The sequence below is a fragment of the Lissotriton helveticus genome, chromosome 9 (genome assembly GCF_964261635.1).
Source record: "Lissotriton helveticus chromosome 9, aLisHel1.1, whole genome shotgun sequence".
Classification (NCBI taxonomy): domain Eukaryota; kingdom Metazoa; phylum Chordata; class Amphibia; order Caudata; family Salamandridae; genus Lissotriton; species Lissotriton helveticus.
Genome location: NC_136070.1, coordinates 410,216,778 through 410,241,706, shown reverse-complemented (window position 1 = coordinate 410,241,706; position 24,929 = coordinate 410,216,778). Strand labels below are relative to the sequence as shown.

The 24,929-nt window shown below is 39.7% G+C and overlaps 1 protein-coding gene across 2 annotated transcripts in view; it reads right to left on the bottom strand.

Annotated features, from left to right (window-relative positions):
* Window positions 1-3,014: 3,014 nt before the first annotated feature.
* DLK1 (delta like non-canonical Notch ligand 1) overlaps window positions 3,015-24,929 on the bottom strand; it is a 172,184-nt gene continuing 150,269 nt past the window's right edge. For both annotated transcript variants that reach the window (XM_078660187.1, XM_078660188.1), the window contains 2 exons: window positions 19,195-19,336; window positions 3,015-4,113 (listed from right to left, as the gene is read on the bottom strand). In XM_078660187.1, coding sequence (XP_078516313.1) covers window positions 3,375-4,113; window positions 19,195-19,336 — 881 coding nt within the window. In that variant the 3' untranslated portion in view covers window positions 3,015-3,374. The remainder of the gene's footprint in view (window positions 4,114-19,194; window positions 19,337-24,929) is intronic.

The following is a 24,929-nucleotide window of genomic DNA, read 5'->3' as shown; positions in this document are numbered from 1 at the left end:
CTTCTGGTACATTGGATTGGTGTTGAGGACCATTTGAAAACCCAAAAGGACCTTCTGCAGATGTTTGAGACATTTGGAGAACTTTGGAGAATTTTTTGAAAAAAAGCTCCATTAAATGTACCTACCCATCGCAAAGAGTCAAGCCGCTAATTTTGAACAACGACCCAGCTCAGATTTCAGGTTTGTCCCACTGAAAGCTCTGGAGCTCAAGACTTCCAGGTTTTCACTGAGGATTTGCGCAGGGCCAAGTTGCCTATTTGAAGCCAGGCCTAAAAAGGAGCCTCGCTCAATGTTGAGAAAAAAAGCTCCCAAAAAGTGACTGAGTCAGGCATAAAAAATGGGACCAGGGCTTACCGCTCATTGTATCTGCCCCCCGCTACATTGCGGTTGGCCTGAAACTGTGACTTTGTCCCAGTCTAGCAAGACCAGATGTTGCAAGTTGTCTCTTTCTGTTTTCAGGCACAATAAAGTATTCAATCTTTAAAAATTCATGTCTCCGGTTCCCTACATTGAATGTGATTTTTATCATAAAATATTTCTTAGTTTTTATGAATTGGTGTTGGATTTTTATTGTGTGTTGTGTCTTACTTATTTAATATATTGGTGTTTTTAAATGCTTTAAACACCTGTCTCCTAAATTAAGCCTGAATGCTCTCACCTAGCAACTGAGGGCTGAGCAAGGGAATCATTTATTGAACCCTTGACTGGACCTTATATTGTGATTGTGGCCTTATTACTAGTAGTAGATACCTACTTATACCTACTAATAATCCACATTTCAACATGTAACAAGCCTGGTTTGGTGGGCAGCTACCACATGTACTGCAGAATATTAGAATGTGCACCTAAGCAATAGTGTGTCCACCTGACCATGTGTCTTCCCCTTGTAATGGTACCAACTATGGAGGATTATACCACCTAGGGAACAGTGTTAGTGAGTATTTACTGTACCATGCATGATGCCCCCTCCTTGCCAGTCTTACCTGAGGAGTTAAAAGAAGTACAGAATGAGCATGGAGCTGCACCTGCTCTGGATTTAGGGATGAACTTGATGCACAGTTTCCAGGAGGTCTACTCAATAGTCACATAGAAGCCACCGTTCTGGAGGCGCACCAGGAGATAGCAGAGGTTCCCCTTCAGGATCTTGAAAGAGAACTTCCCAAAAATGTTTTAGACGTTTACACCTCTGTGGACACGACACCATCGGACATTCAGTACATATTTCTAAAGGTTACTGAATACAACTAAGGTTTTTTCGAAAACTACCACTAAACTAACATATTTATTGATCTATTAGAAGTTTAAGTTTAGTAATTGAGATACATATGTTTGATTTTATCTTTGAAATATGCTAAGGCAATTGGCAAGAATGATCTGATAATTTTTTTTTATAAAATATTTTTGACACAGAGAGAAAATAACTGCATGCTATGTTTCACAAACCCTTCTAAAAAGGATTCAGGGATGCAATGCTCAATTTAAGCTATTGTCAAAATACAACAGAATGCCACTGGGAGCCACATCCTAACTAGCACTGCTGGAAATGCCTATAATCTGATTGATACTCCATGCATAATCCTTAGACCTGACCAGCACTATCATTCTACTGACTGCCAGTATGGGGTTCAATGCAGGACTGTTATGGTATGTCCTTCTAGATATCTGCCTTCTTAGACATACTATCCAATATCTCCAGCTTTCATAGAATTAACTAAAATTGGAGGAGATGATTTCCAACATCATGGCTCTTGCAAAACTCCATACAGACTCAAACTGTTTGCAAGAGATGATGAAATGGTGGGACAAAACCTTTGATTTATATACTGAATGATGACTCAAAAAGATTTGAAAAATTAGAACTTTCTTCCTGCGCAAATATAGTTAATTATTATGCCTTTTCTTTATCTACTGTACCTACCCTGCACTTTGTGTCCCTTACCTTTGGCATGACTTGACCTAATAGATGGTACTGGCAGACCCCTCCTCCTCTGCCTCCTACCACCGCCCCTGAATTCCCTTGGAGTTAGCTTTTTTTGGTTTGTTACCCTCTCCCATAGTACACTGTTGGATACTGCCCTCCTTTCTTGATCACAAACTCCTATTCTAGATGGTGCATTGTGATGTATTTCGACCTAATCCCTGAGCATGTTTGTTCTTAAGATTTCCACCTGATAACTGGTGCTTGATTATTAAGTAATTTGGTTTACTGTCCCCCCCCCCATTTGATTTTCATTTTGTTCACCCCTCTGGACCCTTCCTGATCACAGGTAAATATATACCCCATGTTGACCACACCTTAATCTCCTTGAACTACTTTCTATTCACCCCAGTATAATCAAGTACTTTCTTCCTGTCCACTATATTTGATAACATTAGCCTTTATTTCTTTCTTTCTTTCTTTCTTTCTTTCTTTCTTTCTTTCTTTCTTTCTTAGGTAAGCTTAGATAGATATATTAGTTGCCATGGTTGAATTGTACATTGTTTACGGCCTGTTTGTAATGTTGACATTGTATTTATCTGTCTACTATTAGCAGCAAAGCTGCTTCAAAATAGACTATGCTAGGTTCAATAAACATATTGTAAACTTCCTTTGTGTCTTTCTTCTGTTCGCTATGAACATGCATGAGTTTGAATGCAAGGTGATGATCTGTTTCCACGGTTCTCTTGTGGACTAGACGTTCATGTTCTAGGTTTGTCAAAATCACCTGCTACTCTGGGAAGGTAAGGAGTGCAAATGAGGCACTGTAGGCTTATCGGATTTGGCTCTACAGGTACTGACGTGGTAGAGAGATTCAGTCTCTGCATCCTGACATCCTGTCCTCTCCATGGCACAGTTCTGTGTCCAAACAGACTCCCTGCAGCACTTTCTTTCTTTCTTTCTTTTTCTTTTCTTTTCTTTTCTTTCTTATACAAGTACAGCTTTGTTTCCATTCTTGTATTTCAAGATGTCATCTTTTAGTTTCCATCTTACAGTAGAAATGCTAACAAAAAATAAAATAAATGTAAACTACATATTGAAGAAGATAACATCACTTCTTAAAGTGTTTTATTATAAATGCAACTGTGTTAGTTATTTAAACATAATGTACGGTTCAAGAAAAGCAAAGTAAGTCCCTGGCACAAATGTGTTTTTCATTTACAAAATATATCTGTTTTTGTTGGCATGTGGAAATGCTTTGTACTAAGTACTCTTTTTGTGGATGAAAATTACAGCAACACATATGTTTACCAACATCTGTAAAATACAGTACAGTTGTTCACCAAAACATTTGCACAAGTATATGAAAAATAATTTATCAAACTGCATGATACAGTAGCTGGGGTCTTACACTGCCCAGGAGAAAGTTTGCTCTCTTCTGCTTTTCGAAACAAACTCAAATAGCTATGTAACTCTTGCTGTGGTTGCTGAGTTTAACCTTCTCCGGGAAAATTATCTTCACAGAAAGATCCTCACCACTGCTGGATTTCAGATAGCAATCTTTCTTCTTGCGCAGCAGGTGGCTGTACTTCGCATTTGCCATCCACATTTCACATTTGGAGAAAAATACTATACCCGTTGTCACTAATACCACAAGGCATGTCAGCAGGCCCAGCACAATGAAACATATCACTTGGCTCTTATTGAGAAAGGGGTGAGTGTGGTGAATGGTTTCCTTCACGGTTATCTTTAACACTTCATGCTCTTGGTGGTGAACTGGCCTTGGATGTGGTTGCAAATTGTGGCTTTGGACATGTTTAATACCTACATTCATGATGTGCGTGGTTGTATTTTTATTAATCTTTGTGCACTTATCCCCCGTGAACTCTGGTTTACAAGTACATACAAACCCTCTCACTGGGTGCTCGTGGCAAGTTCCCTCATTTTCACAAGGACTGCTGCCACAGAACAGTACCTGGCTTTTACATAATTCACCAGTGAAATGTGCAGGGCAATTGCACCGAAAGCCAGGTCCAGAGTTAACACAAATCCCCCCATTCCTACAAGGGTTGGGTTTACAATTGTCTGAGTGGATTTCGCAAAAATTGCCGGCAAATCCTGGTAGGCATTGACATGTAGCTTTGGCAGCAAAACCATCGGCATCGACACAGGTTCCTCCATTTTGACAGGAAGAGCTTGGGTAGAAATAAGAAAAAGAAAAGGAAGTTATCAGCATTGTTGAAACACTGTCTTTGTATTCTATGACACGGGATATGGAGTTGGACAGCAGTAAGCAACTAAATCTAAAACAATGTATTATTTCGAACAAACCTGAAAGCACTCTGTTTTTGGATGCAGCATATTTTTTCAATATAATTTCTATTGAACAGTTTCATAATCTGGTATTTAACATTCCTTGCAACTAGATGAAACGTATCGGTGCAATTAGAAACATTAGGCGTGCTGCCTAGTTTGAGAAATATGGACATTTTCCTCAATGTTTTAGATATCATGACATACTAGTTTTTAATGACAATAGTTTGGTTCCTTTTCAAATCCAGTTTGGACAATGGCTATATGCTAAGGCAGGGGTAAAGTTGCAAATGTTTATAGAACAGGGAGCACAAGCTTTAGCAGTGGTTAGCAGTGGTAAAGAGTGCAGAGTCCTAAGGCCAGGAAAAACAAATTCAGCAAAAACAGGAGGTCTGAAGGAAAAGAGGTAGGGGGTAAATTACTCCAAGGATGCCAAACATACATTAATAGGGCCTGCAGAAGGATTACATGTTTGACCATAAAGGGCTATTGAGACCTTGGCAAGAGGCTCATCAGACTGATGGTTCTTCTCACCCTGTGGAGGACCACCCCATATAAGTAGAGATCCTTGACATGATCACAGGGATTATTTTCTAAAAAGTGCTAACACCTGCTCAGTGCAACAAAAGCAAAAGGAACAAATCATGTACGGAATGCTGAACAATGCAAACATTCACCCCAGTCACAAGGATCTGGGTTTAATCCATTGTTCTTTTGCTCTCCATGCCACCCCAGTTTGGACCCAGCCACATGCAAATCTGTCTTGACCCTGTTTCTCATGGGAACAGTCCAGCCCAAACTGCCAAGCCAGGTCCTCGCTGGAGCAGAAACAAGCATTCTGGGACCTGTTTCGGGACATCACCCATCATCAGACAGGCTAGCTTGAATCCGGTGGCGCAGTGAGTAAAGGACCCATGTCTGTGCATACCCTTCCCACTTAGGGCGACAAAAGAAAAGGAGGAAATGATGGATGGAATGCTAAACAATGCAAACATTCACTCCTATTCACAAGGATCTGGGTTTAATCCATCGTTCTTTTGCTCACCATACCACCCCAGTTTGGACCCAGCCATATGCAAATCAGTCTTGACCCTGTTCCTCAATGGGCCAGACCAGCCCGAACAGCCAAGCCAGGTCCTCCCTGGACCGGAAACAAGAATCTTGGGACCAGTTTCAGAGCATCACCCCTCATCAGCCTGGTTACCTTGAATCCAGTGGCGCAGTGAGCACGGGACCCACATCTGGGCAAACCCTTCCCACTTAGGGCAACAAAAGCAAAAGGAACAAGTGCAAGCATTTTATTTAAAACAGCGACGTGAGCTAGTCACCATTTAATGGTTGCCAGTCAGTATTTTTGCAGGCCCCTTGTTTGAAATGGGGTCTCTAGTTGGCAGTGGTTTGAACCCTGCCGAAGTAGGATTCAATATTCTAGTCAGGGTAAGGGAGTTACACACCCAAGATAACCCCTGCTCAACCCCTTGGAAGCTTGACAGAAGATCTCAGGTTTTACTTTACACATAAAACCAACAGTAATACACTTAAAACACTACAAATTGACACCACACCAGTTTAGAAAAATAACCATTTTTTATCTAAACCAAACAAGACCAAAACAACAAGCATTGAACATACATAAGCAGAATAATCACTTTTTACATGTTTAGCAAGTTAAGTCCATAGAACTCTATGGATGCATTGATTTTAGCACTGGGTACCTTTGATGCAGCAACATCCAAGATGAAAAACAGCCACAGAGGAGGGAAGTGCCAGAAATCACAAGCAATACATCAATTCCTGATCCTGAGGGAATGGAAATGTCAGTTCTGCTGAACAGCAGGAGAAGTGTTGGGTTGATTCCTTACTGTGAGGGGAAGCAGTGCGTTGAATTTAGGACACACAGCCTCAGTTCCCTACTGAGGGATGATGTTGCTGAGGACTTGGTGCACAGGGGCATCGCATAGAAAATCCAGGAGTGCTAGGTCGATGCAGTGGTTTTGAAACAGGTGCTGCTGTCCCAGCCGAAGCCAGGTGATTAGTCAATTCCTTCAGACACACAGCAAGGCCCATGTTGGGGTCAGAGCGGGAGTCTGGTATGTCCGATAAACAGTGCCTAGTGCTCAAGCTGCAGCGATCTCAGCCGCACAACAGGCACTGCATTGATTCTTCGGCTACACCACGGCGATGCATTGGCTTTTCAACCGCACTGCGTTGCTGTGGTTGGAAAAATAGGCGCTGAAGGGTGATGCATGCATTTTCAGTACTTGAAGCAGCAAAACCTCCTTAAAGGGCACAGAACAGGGATTGGCACCACTTCGCAGGTTAGAACTCCCAGCCTAGGAGTTACGGGGAGTTGTAGATAAAGTCTTTGATGGCCCTGAGACTTCCAACAGGAGGCAAGCACAAACAAGCCCTTGTAGAACCTTGACAGTCAGGCTAAGAAAGTTAAGTCCAGCCCTTCCACTGCCCAAGACAGAAGCAGAAAGCAGCGGGCCAGCAACAAGCAGAGTGGAAGTTTCCCTCCAACAGTTTCTCCAGCGTTTCCTCTTGGCAGCATTTTCTCTTCATGCAAAAGTATTCTCAAAATGTGGGGTTACAGGTCCCCTACTTATACCCATTTCCACGTTTGAAGTAGGCATACTTCAAAGGATAGTCTTTGCAGGACAGATGCTCCCTTGCCCTGACCTGGCTTCAGACACACAACATGGGGGTGGAGAAAGCTTTGAGTGAGGACAGGCACAACCCTATTCAGTTGTCAGTGACAACTCCTCCCACCACTCTAGATTAGGAAGGCCCATCAGCCTGGTGATGGGCAATCAGGATATGCTGGGCACATCTCAGTTCCCTTTGTGTGACTGTCTAGAGTGAATGCACAAACAGTTCAACTGTCTGTCTAAACCAGACATGGATTCTACAGGTAGGCAGAGGTACAGGATGGTGAAGCAAGAAAATGCCCACTTTCTAATAGTGGCATTTTCAAACACACAATTTGAAAACCACCTTCACGGAAAGATGTGTTTTTAAATCCTGAGTTCAGGGAAGCCAAACTCCAAATCTCTATCACTTCCCAATTGAAAGTTACACTTGCAATGTGTTACAAGGCAGCTCCAATGATAACCTAAGGGAGAGATAGTCCTTGCAATAGTGGACACTCGTATTAGCAGTATTTCAATTTCAGTACATGTAAACACACCAGTAAATGTCCTACTTTTCAAACACACTGCACCCTGCCCATGGGGCTACCTTTGGCATACCTAAGGGGTGCGTTACATGTAATAAAAGGGATGCTTTGGGCCTGGCAAGTGGGCGCACTTGCCAGGTCGACAAGGCAGGTTAAAACTGCACTTACAGACACCGCAATGGCAGGCCTGAGAAGGGTTTGTAGGGCTACTCATGTGGGTGGCCCAATCTGTGCTGCAGGCCTACTAGTGGCATTTGAATTACAGGCCCTGGGCACACACAGTGCACTTTACTTGGGTCTTACCAGTAAATCAAAAATGCCATTCATGAATTTCCAATCACAATCATAATTTACACGGGGAGCACTTGCACTTTAGCACATAGTTCAAAAACCAGCAAAAAATGAAGTCCAGTATACAGTCAGAAATGCAGGAGGGGCAGAAGCAAAAAGTCGGGGGAGAGGGGTTGGCCTAACGGCTAAGGCGCTCGACCTCGGACCTGGGGATCTGGGTTCGAGTCTCGGTAACGACGCCAAAAACCCCCTGTGATTCTGGGCAAATCACTTAATCTCCCCGTGCCTAAAAAAAAATGAAAGTGTGTCCTCATGTAACATAACTGGTGCTATGTAAAGCGCTCTGATAACTGATTCAGTTCGGTTCTAGTTCGCGCTATATAAAACTCTGCAAAAAAAAAAAAAAAAAAAACACGCCAGAATGCCAGGTTTAACACCCCCATAGTGGGGATTTATTTCAGCAAAAGAGAATATCAATGACTTTGACAAGCAGGTATCTTTGCTTGTGCGTGAGTGCCATAGACTCCTTTTTCCACCTGAAACCATCATTCATTGCAATTTTGCACTTGGAGCAACATCTGAAGGCACTGCAAATACACCAGACCTTCAAATACATTTAGCAAGTTGCCGTAGTGTAGCTGAGCTGCTGGATCATAGGTTTATGAGAGCAGAACTGGCTGAGGCTTTACCATTAAATACCCAGCAGTTCACCCAACTCTAAATGAGTTGGGGCAACGACGCGTTTGGTGAAGCAACAGCCATGCCAATTTAGAGTGGGGTTCCTGCTCTGCCAAGCCCTAAGTGAACCTTTCAGTCTCTTTTCTCAAGCTCAAGAAGGTCTAGACAAACAAATACAAGCTATTTTCAGTCATTACTCCCATGGTCAGCTTGTCCCAGCAAGAGAGCCTGGTGAGCATCATACCAGAATAAGAAAAGCTTTGAACATGACTACATGGTACAGTGGTCTGTCAACATCATCTACTATATAGAAGTAGGTGTTTCCTTCACTCCAGAAATCTGGAGCCGGCAAATATGGAGCACCTGCCCACGAATTAGATGAATGTCTCATAAATAAAGTTTTCTCATATAAATGAGAACCTTAGAGAGTTATAAAGTTTAAAACAGTTTTTTAAGGACTGGCTACTGAGATCCTTGTCATCTTAACATTAGATGCAGAGCTGTTCCAAAGTTCCATATGCCAACAGCACACAACTTAATTGGAATTATGTGTTCTGGTGGATAGCTGTTCCAGGTCGTACACCTACTCCAAACTCTTTGATTTCAGTTTCGTCAGAGGCACACTGCTACCCAGACAGGAGTGTCCAGGATGATTGGCCCAAAAAAACCTATTGGGCTGTTTCAGGAAAGTTGTTTCTTCAGCTCTTGACCAAAACTCGTAGAAATAGATATCGAAGTCAGAGGTAGGACCAGTTTCGATATTCCCCTGAGAGGCACCAAACAGACTACAAGCAAAAGACAATAAGATGTTCTTCATCTGGATCACAGCTTGTTCATAGGTTGCAGAAGGTCAAGCATGAGTTTTTAAAAAGTTAACTAGCATACAATTGGTAGGCGACCCAACTTCCATCTCAAGATGCTTTCCATCTCTATGCTACTAAATGTACTAACATGTGATGCTAATCCCATTCACAGAGCTATCCTAGAGAGGTTCACTGATAGAATATCGATGTCAAAAATATTGTTGTTACAAATATCGAAATATAGACTACAAAAATATCAACTCCCATACCAACACAGGTAAGTACAAAAATATTTAATGAACAATATTGATGTAAAAAATATAGATGTAAAAATGATCAATAAAAAAAAAAGTATATATATATATATATATATATATATATATATATATATATATATATATATATATATATATATATATATAAAATAAAATAATATATATTAGAAATGTTAAATATTATTATTAACAAAAAAATTACATTTAATATACATTTCTACAAACTATTACAAATAAACATAATAAAAAACAACAAACAATAATTTATACTCTATATATGCTTTAAAAAAATTAATAAACTATTATATTTAATCTACTTTAACATTTTAAAATTATATAAAAATAAATATATATATATATATATATATTCACTGAAAAAACCATAGGTTATAGACCATATATAGTTAGGAATTAGCATTTACAAAACCTTAAAAATTCACTGAAAAAACCATAGGTTATAGACCATATATAGTTAGGGAATAGCATTTAAAAAACCTTATTTTACTCACACAAAACCATTGAAATTCCATATATAGTTAGTTGTACTAACTATATATCACGCACCCGCAATCCACTGCTGATGATGTCACATATTACATCATTCATGACATGGTCAGTGACATCACTGATGACATCACTGATGACATCTCAAATGACATCACTGATGACATCACTGATGACAACATCCAGTGACTGTATTTTTCTGTAAAGTTAAAATATGTCTTACATATTTATGAATGAGTCGATGTATAAGTGTCTGGACGATGGATTTAGTAGGTGCATGACTGAATGTATGAGTGAGTGATTAAATGTGTCTCACTGAGTGCATGGGTTAGTGACTAAACTGTCTTAATTTGTGCATCATTATGTCTGTTGTTCTGTAAACTGCTGCATGTGTTGATCAGTAGCTATATGAGTAACTATATGGGTTATTGATTGGTTGCCCAAGCATTTGTATGGGAGACTGAGTGTGTGTATGGGTGGCTGGGAAGTGTATGACTCTGTGCATAGATGTATGGGTTCAAAAGTGCATGTTGGAAACAGCTGTATGGGCGGTTGACTGTGTGCATGACTGTATTGGTGAGTGAATAGATATCTCAGTGCTACATGTCAAATTAAGTACATATGTAAAATATAGTACATGTGAGAGTTGACATATATAAATAACTGTGCATAAGAGCCAGTGAATGTGTGAGTGGCTGTATGGATCATTGTGAACTTGTATCCAGGATTGTATAAGTGAGTAAATATGTTTTAGTATATGTTTGAATAAGTAAGGTGTGTTTAACTGTATAGTTAAGGAAATGGAGGTGTGATTGATTGTTTGCATGACTGTCTAGGTGTGTGTGTAACTTCATGGATGAGTGACAATCTGTGAGTCTGTGTTTACACTGAGTGTATCTAAGGTTATATTAGAGTCTGAAGAGGTTCATCGTATTATGGTTTTAATCAAAAAGAGACTAGCTCAAATTATTTTAAGGGGGGGGGGGAAAGACTCTTGTATGTTTTGTCACGGAGTGTGAACACCTGGCAAGTGTGTTCATAAAGCCCTCACCCACCAACCTAGTTGGTGGCATGCTTCATCATCGGGCCCACCCAGTGGCACCTAGCGTGCCCCGGGTGTGCTTCAACGCCTGACTACAGCGGAGCTGGTATGTTGCTGAGTGTGCGGTCAAGATAGCTAAGGAAGTGATGTTAAAACGGCTGAACGGTGGTCCCAGTACCCGAGGGTAAAATTAGACTTTAATACCTGGGCCTCCGTCAGCGGTTAAAAATAAGGCAGGGGGATGTAAGGGGCGAGTTACGACCTCTCACATCCAGTGGGTCAACATGTTTCAGCCAGTGCCTTATGACTAGACTGGCTTTCTTCAGGACCTAAATAAAAATTAACATCACTTCCTTAGCTATCTTCACCGCACACTCAGCAACATACCAGCTCCGCTGTAGTCAGGCGTTGAAGCACACCCGGGGCACGCTAGGTGCCACTGGGTGGGCCCGATGATGAAGCATGCCACCAACTAGGTTGGTGGGTGAGGGCTTTATGAACACACTTGCCAGGTGTTCACACTCCGTGACAAAACATACCAGAGTCTTTCCCCCCCCCCCTTAAAATAATTTGAGCTAGTCTCTTTTTGATTAAAACCATATATTAACCGGGGACATGGACTAGCTACCTGGTCCTACCTCTCTCTCTTGATTACGCATCACAGCGTTCATCGTATTATCACATGAATGATTTTATCAGTGATGTCATCAGTAATGTCATTTGAGATGTCATCAGTGATGTCATCAGTGATGTCATTTGAGATGTCATCAGTGATGTCATCAGTGATGTCATTTGAGATGTCATCAGTGATGTCATCAGTGATGTCACTGACCATGTCATGAATGATGTAATATGTGACATCATCAGCAGTGGATTGCGGGTGCGTGATATATAGTTAGTACAACTAACTATATATGGAATTTCAATGGTTTTGTGTGAGTAAAATAAGGTTTTTTAAATGCTATTCCCTAACTATATATGGTCTATAACCTATGGTTTTTTCAGTGAATTTTTAAGGTTTTGTAAATGCTAATTCCTAACTATATATGGTCTATAACCTATGGTTTTTTCAGTGAATTTCATTGGTTTTTTAATAGCTAATATCAAAACCTTTACAATGTATTATTCTTTAAAAAGAAAAATATTTTTTACATGTTTTTAATACAATTTAAAAAAAAAATTTTTTTTTGTTTCGCTCCCAGTACGCGTACCGGTTAGCTTCCCGTTAGCTCAATCCGGAGGCGCGACCCGGTACGCGAACCGGTAAACGTTCCTTTTGCGCACCTCTCAGATGAGGGCAACAGAGTTTTCACTCTGAATTTAAGAATGTGCATTGGTACCTACTTATAAGTACCTAAATGTACCATAAACCCAAAAGCTCTTCTCAGAGCTACCCTACATCTAATCACTCACAATTATTATTTTACTCTAACTTTTTTCACTAATTTTCAACAAAGTACACTCCCTGGGGCGCTACCCGGTACGCGTACCGGGAGCTAACCTCGCGAAATTTAAAAAAAAAAAAAAATTTTTCGCACATATAAACCTCCTCAGCCACCCTCAGAAAACCTAGGGGGTCAAGATAACTCTACCGTGCCCCCTTCTACCCATTCCGAACATTAATTGCCCTCCATCTTGTATCTTAATTCGACCGAAACACAAAATGGTGGACTCCCGGAACGCTTAAGGTCCGCGAACCGGGGTGCTCAACGGTTCGCGTACCGGGTCGCTTCCTGGGAAGCGCACCATCAAAAAAGGTGGGAAAGTAGTTCACACAAAAGCCACTTGAGACAATTTCACCAAATATAGATTAGCTCATACTACATACCAATCCCTACCATTTTCACAAATTTGATTGGAATTCCATTTAGCCATTTAGCCTGTAGACCTCTCTAAATACCGTGAGGTAAATTACTTCACAAAACACATCTGAAGTGTTGGAATTGACAACCAATTAAAATGTTACTTTCATTTTCTACTTTTTTTAACTGACATTTGATTGGTTATGTACCCGAATATATATAAAGGAAGAGAAGGAAACACAGCCATTTTGACTACTACTTCCTGGTGTACATTTCAATAGGATTTTCATTAATAACTTCAACTTCTTTTTAAAGGTAAGTTGTTATTTTTAAAACTGAAGTATATTGTGCACTTTAAGTTAATATGGCAAACTTTTTCTGTTAGTTATATACTATCCCTCTGTAGTACTTATAAATTTAGATACACTTTTTTATATTCCTACTTCCACTCTGATACTATACACTGCCCAAAGATAAATTCTCTGTTAAAAACTGCCTATCTAAAATTAATCCCAACAGTGCCCTACCTCTACTAATATATATTTTTTTTATGCAAATTTCAGGGAAAATGGAAAGTGAACAAAACATTTCATTTGAAATTGTCCTTCCAGAGTCCAACACAGAAATCATTGATCCAAATGAGATTGAATTTATGGATGAAACTTGGGACCAAGAACTACTGCAATGTGTACAAGCAGTAGATAACCTCCTTGCAAATGAGGACATTTTACAACCTCAGAGACTACAATCTATATTCCATGATTATTATGAAATTTCTGACAATGAAATGTGAGAAAGTTTAATAAATTATGAAACACAATAAAAAAAGCTTAAAAAATAAAAAAAAATAAAAAATAATCAACAAAACCAACAATCAATTAACATACAGCATTTGAAAAGTCTATCATTCATTTTTCATTGTGGTACGCTCCCCAGAACGCTTCCCGGTTCGTGTACCGGACGCTAACCACGAAAAAAAACAAAAAAAAAATATTTTTTTTTTGCTTCGCGGGGCCCCTTTAAAACCTCCACATTAAACCTAGGGGGTCAGCGAGGATCTACTATGCCCCCTTATAGTTATTTCCCCCTTTGTTTTGGCCTCCTCTTGTCTCTCGATCCTACCGAGAGACAAGATGGCGGCCGCTCCGGACTGTTTAGAATGTTGACAGACACCGGAGAGCCAATCAGCTTCGCTACGCGAAGTTCCGTTACGCGTCAAGTACGCGAACCGGGGCGCTGCCTGGTCCGCGCTTACAGATATATATCTTTTTTTGAACGTTAATTTCTCAAAATCCACTGCAGCACATATATTGAGACCTACAAAAGGCACATCGGGCTACCAGTCCCTACAATTTTGCCAAGTTTCGTGCAAATCCATTCAGCCGTTCGGGCTAAAAGTGAGGCTAACCGCCCTATGGAAAACTCAATGTTAAAAACACGTTTTGGGGCCCCCCTTTTTTCTCGGCCCCCCCTGGACCAACTCCCCCCAAATTTCCAGGGGCTGCTCAGAAACAAAATGTTCCATTTTGCTGAAAATTTCAGCCAATTCCGTCCACAAACGCCAAAGTTATTAGACATAGAATTTTCAAAAATCCCATAGGGAAAAAATCCTAACTATATATACCTACTGGCGACCGCCAGTAGGTAATATATATATATATATATATATTAAATTTAAAATATAAAAACATTCTAGAATAAATAAAAACATTAAACTATGAAAAAATATGTATACTTAAATTGCCCAATACAATCAGTGCAACAGTAGGAAAAGTGTGGATAGCAAAATAATTAAATTTAATATTCCATTTCCAGTGAGTGCAACAGTAGGGAAAGTGCTGGATAGCGGAGGGGTAGCAATTACCATTCCTATTCCAAGCAATGCAACAGTAGGGAAAGTGTTGGATAGTGGAGGGGGAAAAATTACTGTTCCTACGCCAGAGATAACAACAGTAGGGAAAGTGTTGGATAGCGGAGGGGTAAAAATGACTATTCCCACTCCACTGAGTGCAACAGTAGGATAAGTGTAGACTAGCGGAGAGGTAAAAATTACTATTCGCACACCAGTGAGTCCAACAGTAGGGAAAGTGCTGGATAGCAAAGGGGTAAAAATGAATATTCCAACTCCAGTGAGTGCAACAGTATGGAAAGTGCTGGATAGCGGAGGGGTAAAAATGACTATTCCCACTCCAGTAAATGCAACAGTAGGGAAAGTGTTGAATACCAGAGGAAAAAAATTGTATTCATACTCAAACACTTAAAAAAAAATATATATATATATATATATAAAAACAAAAATGATAAACAATATTTAAAAGAAAATATCAAAATAAGCACATAAAAGAACACATATTAAAATATTAATCATATACGACAAAACAAATATTTTAAACTAGACAATATTTACAAACAAAGTAATTAAATAAAACATACATGTATTTATTTTATTTCCTTCCCTTAAACACCACACCAATAAGAAAACACTTCAACATTTTTAATTACATTTATTTACATAATTAACATAATTAATAATCAATTAAAAACAATTCTTTATATAAAAAAACATTAATTACAAACCCTTTAAAACTACAATATCCACAACACAAACCTAAATTAAACGATAAAATAATAAAACTCAATTAAAGCGCATTTTAACATTAAAAACTATCACTATAGTAGTAAGTAATACCCTCCATTTACCCCTTTAAAAGTGAAAACGACACACACAAAACTAAATTATTACTCAACATAAATATCAAATAATTAACATTAATTAACAACTAAGGGGCCAATTCCGATGTCGGACTGACCCGAATCGGCCAGGATCTGTAACCGACCGACCTGCTGTTGTCGGTTACAGCCTTGCTATACTTAACAATATAGTCATGCATTCCAAGCGGAATGCATGCCTGCATTTTAGGAAGCAGGGGTGCAGTTCATCCCTGCACCCTGTGGCCAGCACCCCAAGGTGCCTTCCACCAGGTGCAGGGATCAACAGAGGGGCACCATAGGTGGCCCCAGGCAGCCCTCCCGCAGCCTCACACCCATGGGGTCCCTGCTGGGTGCCCCCAGAGACAGCTTCCGACTGCCTTTTCGTGCCGGACACACCGGCACGAAAAGGCAGTGAAAAGTTGCCATCGTACTCCCTCTGTCGTAAAAAAGGCGACCGGGGGAGTACTGAGGGATTTCCGGACTGCGTCCGCAATCTGGAAATCCAAGTCGGATTCCTTTCCAACCAAGCCCATCAGAATGGCTCGGTTGGAAAGGAAGCCGGCCCACACATTCCAGTTCGGTTGTAAGGGCTCCGACCATCGTTCGGAGCCCTTCCAACCGAAACCGGAATCGGCCCCTGTATATTAATTAATTCAACACAAATTACTTCCCACTCTCTACTCCCATAAACACCACAACACACACCTAAAATTAATTCCACAATTTCCATAATTAATTACCAATTAATTATTTAAATTTAATTAACAGCCAGTTATTGAATCATCAATTAAAAATAAATTACTTACCCCCTTTCCCACCCTTTACACCTATAAAAACCACAATAGACCCCTAAAACGAATTACAAAATAACCCAAATTGATAACCAATTAATGAATTAATATTGCTTAACAACCAATTATGAATTCATATATTAAAAATAAATTACTTCCCACCCTTTACAACTATAAACACTATAACACAAACCTAAAATATTTACACAATTACCATAATTAATTACCAATTAATTCATTACAATTAATTAACGACCAATTATTCATTCATTAATTGAAATTACTTTACACATTTAACACTTTAAGATCTCAAACAAATATTTGTAAATAAACATTAATCAATATATTTAATATAACTTAATTACTTCCCATCCTATTCCCCTATAAACCCACAACCCGGTATGGATCTAAAAATGCAAAATTCAAATAAAAAAACAATGAATACATTTCATATAATTAAATTACTCCCCACCCTATTCTCTTAAAAAAAAAAAACCTGCTGCAAGACTAAAAGCGTAAACTTCTAATTACAAAATTAATAACCACGAAAAATGGAACACATGTATTAAAAATACAAGCAATTCTTCTACAAAAAATATAGGTCACATACATATACAATATATACTAAAATACATAATAATAAAAACAATATTTTTAACAACTATGGGTCCGATTCCGATCTGGGTCGGAAAGCTCTCTGACCGAACCGGACCCGGAAACGACTCAGTCAGTGAATTTTGCGTTGCTAGCATCGTACTTGCTCGCTCGTACAGATGTACTTGTTGGGCAGAAAACACGCGTACGGCTCGTACTTTTTCCGTCCCGATCGCGTTCGGTGCCCTTCCGACCCAGATCGGAATCGGCCCCTATATTTTTGCAAATGATATTAAACACTTCGATATTTTTGAAATCAATATTACTTACCTTAGGTCGATTTTCTTGACCACGATATTCTTGTTGTCGATATTTCTGATCCACGATACTAATGAATCGATATTTGTGCAACTTGATATTTTCTACTCAATATTCTGTCTCTGCACCCCTAGAGAGTCTAACTTTGGCTCCATTACTGCTTGAGCCTCCTTTTGATTTTTAAATTAGAAGTACCTCAGCATCATCTTGTTTTAATCTATATTGAATCAGTAATGGCTTTTTCGAGCTGTTTCCCTATTTTTCAAGTTTTTTTCTCTAAAGAAATCCCTACTACAACAAACAATATTTGATTAAAACTGTCTAGGTGGGTACCCCCATTCTTTAACCCCTTCGGTGCTGATGACGGAACCGCTCCGTCATCAGCCGCGGTCGCGCTGTGCTGATGACGGAGCGGTTCCGTCATGGCCCGCCCAGCTCGATAGAACGCTCATGCGCGGCGCGAATTCCGCGCCTGCGCTGAGGGTTCTATTGAGCGGGGCGGGCCGTGACGGAACCGCTCCGTCACGAGCACAGCTCAACCGACGCTGGTGACGGAGCGGTTCCGTCACCAGCATGCTCCCGCCGCGCGGCCGCCTTAAAACCGCGTAGCACTGCGGCGGAATAGCCGCCGCAGTGAAGGTGTTAATATGGCTCCCACTTGGCAGGATTAAAACCAAGTGGGTAAACTGGAGTATAATGTCTCTTTTACCCAATTAATTTGTATCAATTATTAATTGGGTAAAATCAATTATTGTAGTAGGGATCCCTTTAGAGAAAATATTGTTTCTTGAAAAAAACAGCGCTCCATAATGAGCGTTGGTTAGCGCCATGCTGTAGTAGCAGCCCAATGATGTAGCAGGCCACTACTAGTGGGTGTGGGCAATCTAAAAAATGGTTTAGGTTGCCCACTAGAAATTTAGATATTCTGTTCTTCTCCCCCTTTTTGTGTTCTCCCAGAGTAGCCCCATTTTGGTGGGGGTTACTTGTGTGTGATTTCTAATATGCACACAGGCCAGCATCTCTTGCACCACATTGTCATCAACATGCATTATGACCTGTTTCAAGACTTCTGTACGAAAAAGTGCAATGCTTGCAGGGCAATAAGATGCCCCTTTCTACTTTGTAAGACACGAGTACAGATGTACTTAGCTGAATCGTTTAGCTCTGCCAAACTGATAAACATGTATTTCCTTGATTTTCCTGTACTAACATGTTAAGGTCAGTTCAGGAAAACATGCTTTATGATCAACTTTTGTGCAGCGATGAAGACAAACTGGCTATAAGCCCAGGAGGTATTTACATGTTGCCAGCTTAATTTGCTTACTTTTGAGAATTTCGTGTTAGGCTGATAATGTGAAAATCCTGAAATTGTGCAATTATGGCACATCACATATTGGTGTTTGGGGAAAATCACAGCACAGGTGTGTGGGAACAACAAGAACAAACAGAACGCAAGTGGCTCTTGTTTGCAGCAATTATGTTTTCCATGTTAGTTTTTAGCATGTTAAGTATTGCTGCATGGACACATTTCAAGGTAAATATAGAGTAAATAACAGATTCACAGTTTACGTTTATATGCATAGTTTACATATTGCCAAAGTTACACATCCTTACACAAAAGTAAATTACCAGCAATTTTGCATACTCCTAATGCTGATCCCAACAGACCCCATCCCCACCACATTGCTCTCACAAGAACATATAAATATTAAAGCAGTAGGAGCAGTCAAACAGCATTACTAATTACGGAGAGCGAGTCAGGAGGATAGAGTGTAGCAATTACACTTCAATCAGGCATTTCCATATGCACAGAGAAATGGAAATGTGCATTTATAAACTATAAGTCGCAAATGTATAAGTTCACTTCCATAAATCAGGCTCATAGTGTGCAAATAAATAATAAAGGACAACCAGTTAATAATCATGAGTGGAAAAAGCTACGTTAACATCATAAACATAGTTTGTGACAAGTTACCCATTTGTGAGGCATGGTCCTTTTTTAAGATGGCAACGTTTCCCAGTAAATCCCTGGGCACACAAACAAATGTGTCCACCATCTCCTGTCTCTATACATGTTGAATTGTTCTCACATGGTCTTGCTGTACAAGGATGAACATCTGAAGAAAAAAAAACATGAACGAATAATAAGGTTATTAATTTAAATTTCCTGCAAATAGAGACAAATCAAAGTATGTTAAATCAAAACGAAACAGAAAATTGTAAACAAATATATATATTTATCTAACTCACTTTAGATGGTAGTATTAGGAAATATTGTTAGGTTGTTGAGATGGCCAAATCCTGACTTACACAATTTTAGGAATAATTAGAATTAACCTTAATTTCCAGAATATCTCTTTCTATTTTTTTCTTTTAAATATTTTTATTACACATTTTCCATAAATACAAACAACACATCTCCCCCACCCTCCCCATTCCCCATGCCTAAAAGTATTGGCGTACAACCAGCTTTTTAATATACAGCCAGTTCTTTACAATTAAGATGATTTGATTTCAATTACATACACAAAATCATAATCTCAGTTCATCAATTGGTCAGTTGAAGCCTGTTTCCATATGGTTTAAAAGTACACCGCGCTGAGGTAAAAGATGTTTGTATGCCTCCTCCAAGGGACTGAGGTCCCATGCATAATAAATCACCACAAAACATTGGTAAGGGGCGCAGACATTTTTAATCCATCCTTTCTTTCTTGCCTGACTGCCTTTCCTGGAGTACACCGTTTTTTCTAAGTTGTAAACTGGTAATAACCAAGCCAGCCATTGTTAGAACAATGGAGGGGGGGGGGGGTCGGTTTCAAATCTAGCCATGCAAAGGCGATTATTAATCTTAAAATAGCCATCAAAACACTGAGAAAAGACTCTCTGTCCTATGCCAGTTCTTTTTGGATTCCTAGTAGAATCAAAACTGGAGTCAGAGATATTTTTATCTCCAATTTGGAATACAAAAACCTTGTAATTTCATTCTTCAAAGGGATTAGGGTGCTACATGTAGCAAACATGTGCACTATGTCTGCAGAAGACAAAGCACACTGTGGCAACTAGTCCCTCTGCCAACACCCCCCCCCCGTTGGCAATCCTGGCTGATGTGTAATATAGCAGAAAACTAGTCTTAAAAAATTGCACTTCCAAATTAGCCAACAAGAAAACAGTTTGATATAGAGTACGAGCTTTAAAAATATCAGATTCTGTTATTGTCAGTTTCTCTTGCCACTTTAAAGAGTACTAATCAAGATCATCTTTCATTTCAGAGTCCAGTGTATGATATATTATGACAATATTGCTATTACTCTGAGTTGTTAATTTAGGAGAAAGCATGAGGGTCCGGCCCCTTTACCTCTTACTTAAAGGTACTTAAAAAACTCCTCGTGACTAATACCAAAGTCTTTTTTAAGATCGTCGAATGTTACAATTCCGAAAGGAGAATAAAATACACCTATTCTACATAAGCGTGCTTTAAACCACCTTCAAATGCCCTGATCCCTAAAAATCTCTGGCAGGTTCAGGTTATCCTGAAGTGTTGTATAAAAGTTCAATCTCTTCCTAATCCCATCAGTCTAAGAACCGATGCCCGTACCTTATGAACTCCCAGAAGGCAACTAAATTGCATTTTTTGTAGTAACTAAGCTCTAGCTGCCTTCATAGGCAGCCCCATGCTTCCCTGCCAATTAACAACAGTTCATATACATAAGGGATATATTCTTGCGCCTCATTAATAGGTGGTTCCCGAATTAAAATAGTGCTGTATTGCAACTTAGTAGCCCAATAATACAGCTTGAAATTTGGTAAGCCCCACCTGCCCTTTTCTTACGGGAGTGAAAGATATATCAGTGCTCTTCTAGGTTTGGGGTAAGCTCAAAGAAATCTGGTAATATAACATCAAATGTCTTCAACCAATAGTTCGAGAATTCTAATGAAATAGTTCTAAAAAAGTTTAACATTTTAGGAAAGAAATCATCTTCATTATGTTACATCTTCCCACTATTGTGAAATGTAGGTTATTCAATCTAACAAGCTCTTTTTAGTTCGTCCCTATAAGGGGATCCAAATTCTCTTTAACAATTAAGTCTAAGTCGAATGAAATACTGATACACAGGTATGTCACATCTTTTACCACTCAATTGTTTACCATCGAGATCTTTTAGTTGATGATAATTTGGTTCTTGTCTTTATTCAAAGATTATCCTCAGATCTCCCCAATTTGTGAGGCTTCCTTCTCAAAAATTTTGAGAGCAATTTCTGCTGCATTTCACTCTTGTTTTGTATAAATGGATCGATATATAATGCAAACAAATGGGGAGAGCAAGGACATCCTTGTCGGGCCCTTCGCAAAATCTCAAAGTGATCAGTTGTATCACATGGAGCAAAGATATTAGCTACAGGTTTGTAACATAGGGCTTTCATTGCCTGTGTAAACCCTGGTCCGATACCCATCATCTGCATTGTCTCCCAAAGAAAGTGCCAGGAGACCCTAACAAATGCCTTTTCCACGTCAAGCAGGATCGAGGTCATGGGGTCCTCTGACACTTGCACTGCATCAAATACAGAGATGACTCTCCTAGTATGATCTGTGGTGTCTCTCCCAGAAATAAAGACATGTTGTTGATTGGAAACTATCTTGGTATCACCTGTGCTAGCAATATGGCTAAGACTGTAGGATAGATTTTTGAGTCTTCATTAAAGTTATTAGGAAATATGACCCAATTTCTATAGCGTGTTTGTTCTTTTTTTAAAAGACACCAATTTTGGCTGTAGTCAAAGATCCTGGAGGGGAGACTCCACAGTAAATTTGTTTGAATAATGTCATCATATGATCTTTCAGTTGGGGTGCAAATGTTCTCTAGACTTCCAAGAGGATCGAGTCAGTACCTGCAGCCTTGCCGGAGAGGAGACAAGACAGAACAGTATAGATCTCATCCCATTGAAATGCCCCTTACGGGAGCTCTCTCTCTTCTATAGTCAATTTGTTTAAAGGTACTGCTTTTAGAACATCAGCTATTTTCTCAGAGTTGCTTCTTATGCTTTCGGAGTATAGGACTTGATAATACGTCTGAAAGGCAGCCCTGATCTTACTAGGGTCCGAGACTAACCCGTGGAAAAGATATTGAATTTCTTGCACTTCACTTGCCCTGCTTCTCTGTTTTGCTCTCACAGCCAAGTGATACCCTACTTGTTCACTAGTCAGTCAAAAACAACTTTATTTGGTTTATCATAAACATAAAGCATAGAGTAAAAAAATATAACAAGCACCCATAGAAAACGTCATATTTCAATAAAACTTTTAAAACATTACCAAATCTAAAAATCCCTATGCGGATCCACCCCTTGCATTTATTCATTATCTACTTTCAATAAGAGGGTGTCCACTTGCGTCATAAATTTTACACCACAACAAATTAAAATATTGGAAGTGCCTCTCATTCAGCTTATTACCGCCTGCCTGCAACACGAATCTGTAAGTCCTTAAAAGGTGCCATTAACAGCTTCCTTCGTTCTATTTTTAAATAATCACAAACGCACATTAAATGACATATTGATTCATTACGATATCCACACAGACGGCAATTTTCAGTTAGTTCTTTTCTTTTCCAGATAGGGACTAAGGGCCAGATGTAAGAAGGCCTTTACCGGTCGGTAACAGACGATTTCGGCCGTTACCGACCGGTATTTGGGTTTTGAAATGAAGGGGACAATTTATTTACAGAATCGGTATATTTACCGATTCGGTAAATTTACAGAGTCGGTAAAATACTGAATCGGTAAATATACCGATTCTGTAAATCAATATGTAGGTGGCACTGTAATCAGTGCCACAGGCCCTTACCGAATCGTTATTTACCATGGAATACTTTTCCATGGTAAATAACGAATTCCAGTGTACATGCACATCTGTGCATGTACACCTGTGCCATGTGGCACACAGACATGCCCTAAGGGCATGTCTGTGTGTCACATGGCACACAAGCCCAAAACAGGGGTGCCACAGGGTGTCAAAGTGACACCCTGTCCCCCTTGTAAAATCGGTATTTTTACCAATTCGGTAATTACCGAATCAGTATCTGCCATTGATTCCTATGGGCTTCAAGGCCCATAGGAATATGATCTAGTTTACTCAATTTGCGTCCCCTTAGCATACCATTTATATTTTATTCCGGCTTTGGGGCCTGCTAGTTGAACCACCTTGTTTTTTTTCTCATATTTATATCCAAGCCTAAAAGGTCAAAGTATGCAATCAGTTTGTTTATGAATCTTTGCAGTCCTATTGGGGTTTGACTCACAACCACGATGTCATCGCGTACTGCGGGAACTGAATTGATTCATTTGCTAGTTTGGGTGGGTGGCCGTTTGTCATTAGCAGATAATTACTTGTTCAATACATTCATGTGATTTTTCTTTCCAAACCGCAAGCTTATCTGTTGCCCGATTTGAGATTACCCCTAGATGGGGCTCCCAAGTTTCTCCTCCCTGTTGGGCTACACTAAACAGATTTTTCTCTACTGTGGCTAAAATGTCTTGTTTAACTTGAGTGCATCCTTTCTCCTCCTTCCCTTGATTCAACGAAAACTGCAATGTCTCCCCCATAAATATATGCCTTAGCATATGCCAAACCATGCCAATTGGTGCACTACCGATATTCTCTATAAAAAATACAGCAATCCAACTTCTAAGTTGTCCTCATTTGCAATAAGGGCACACTCAAAGCTCCATGAGGTTTTAGTTTCCATCCCAACTCCCTGAATTTCTTGAACTAGGGGATTATGATCTGATAGGAAGCGGGGGAAATTGCTAAATTTTACAATTAGATGTAAGTTCATTTGACATCAGAACATAGTCCAATCGAGAATGCGATTGATGCGGAGCTGAGTAATATGTAAACCTGTGCTTTTTAGGTCTCTACTTATTACATACATCAATTACATCAATTCTTTTGTGATCCTTACAAATACCTTCTAAGGCTTGATACACTTTGGGTCTCTGACCTGTATATTTTTGATGTTCTCCAATATCCAAGTTGCTAGACAGATTAATGTTCAAATCCCCAAATAAAATGATTGGCAGGGGTCAGTGTGTCAGATCATTGTATAACCATTCAATGACATACGGTTCATCCAATATGCTCACATAGACAGACCACTGTGCACATTTAACTCTGTTTATAGAATGACATTCCACAATTACCCATCTGCCTTGTTTGTCAACCCGTACTTGCGAGAACTGTATGCCGCAACCTCGAGCTAAGATTGCCAAATACGCATACCTTGTGATGTATGCCCTATTAATCTACAGCCAAGTGAATTCAAAACATCTCTCCATGAGCCTTCAATATGTGTCTCTTGCAAACAAACAATATCTGCTTTCAAAATCGGAAGGCCCATCAAGACTCTAGGGGACCCATTAGGATGGCGGGCGGACTTTGTCTGCCCTCCATCCTATTGTGAAATGGACCGCCCACCATAAGGGCGGGGGTCCTGTGGGGGCCATTAGGATGCACCCGCCACAGTGGCAGGCGCATCCTGCATTTCTGTCATTGTGGTGGGCAGTGCTCTCAGCATTGTATTGTATTCATTTATTTTGTTAGTGTGGTAACATCATTTACTTGTTTTTAAAGTTTTCTGTCATTCTCAGCCACTTAACTTACAGTAGTGAGGGTTCTAAATCAACTAACGTCCCTCGTGTGCTGATACTTATAAA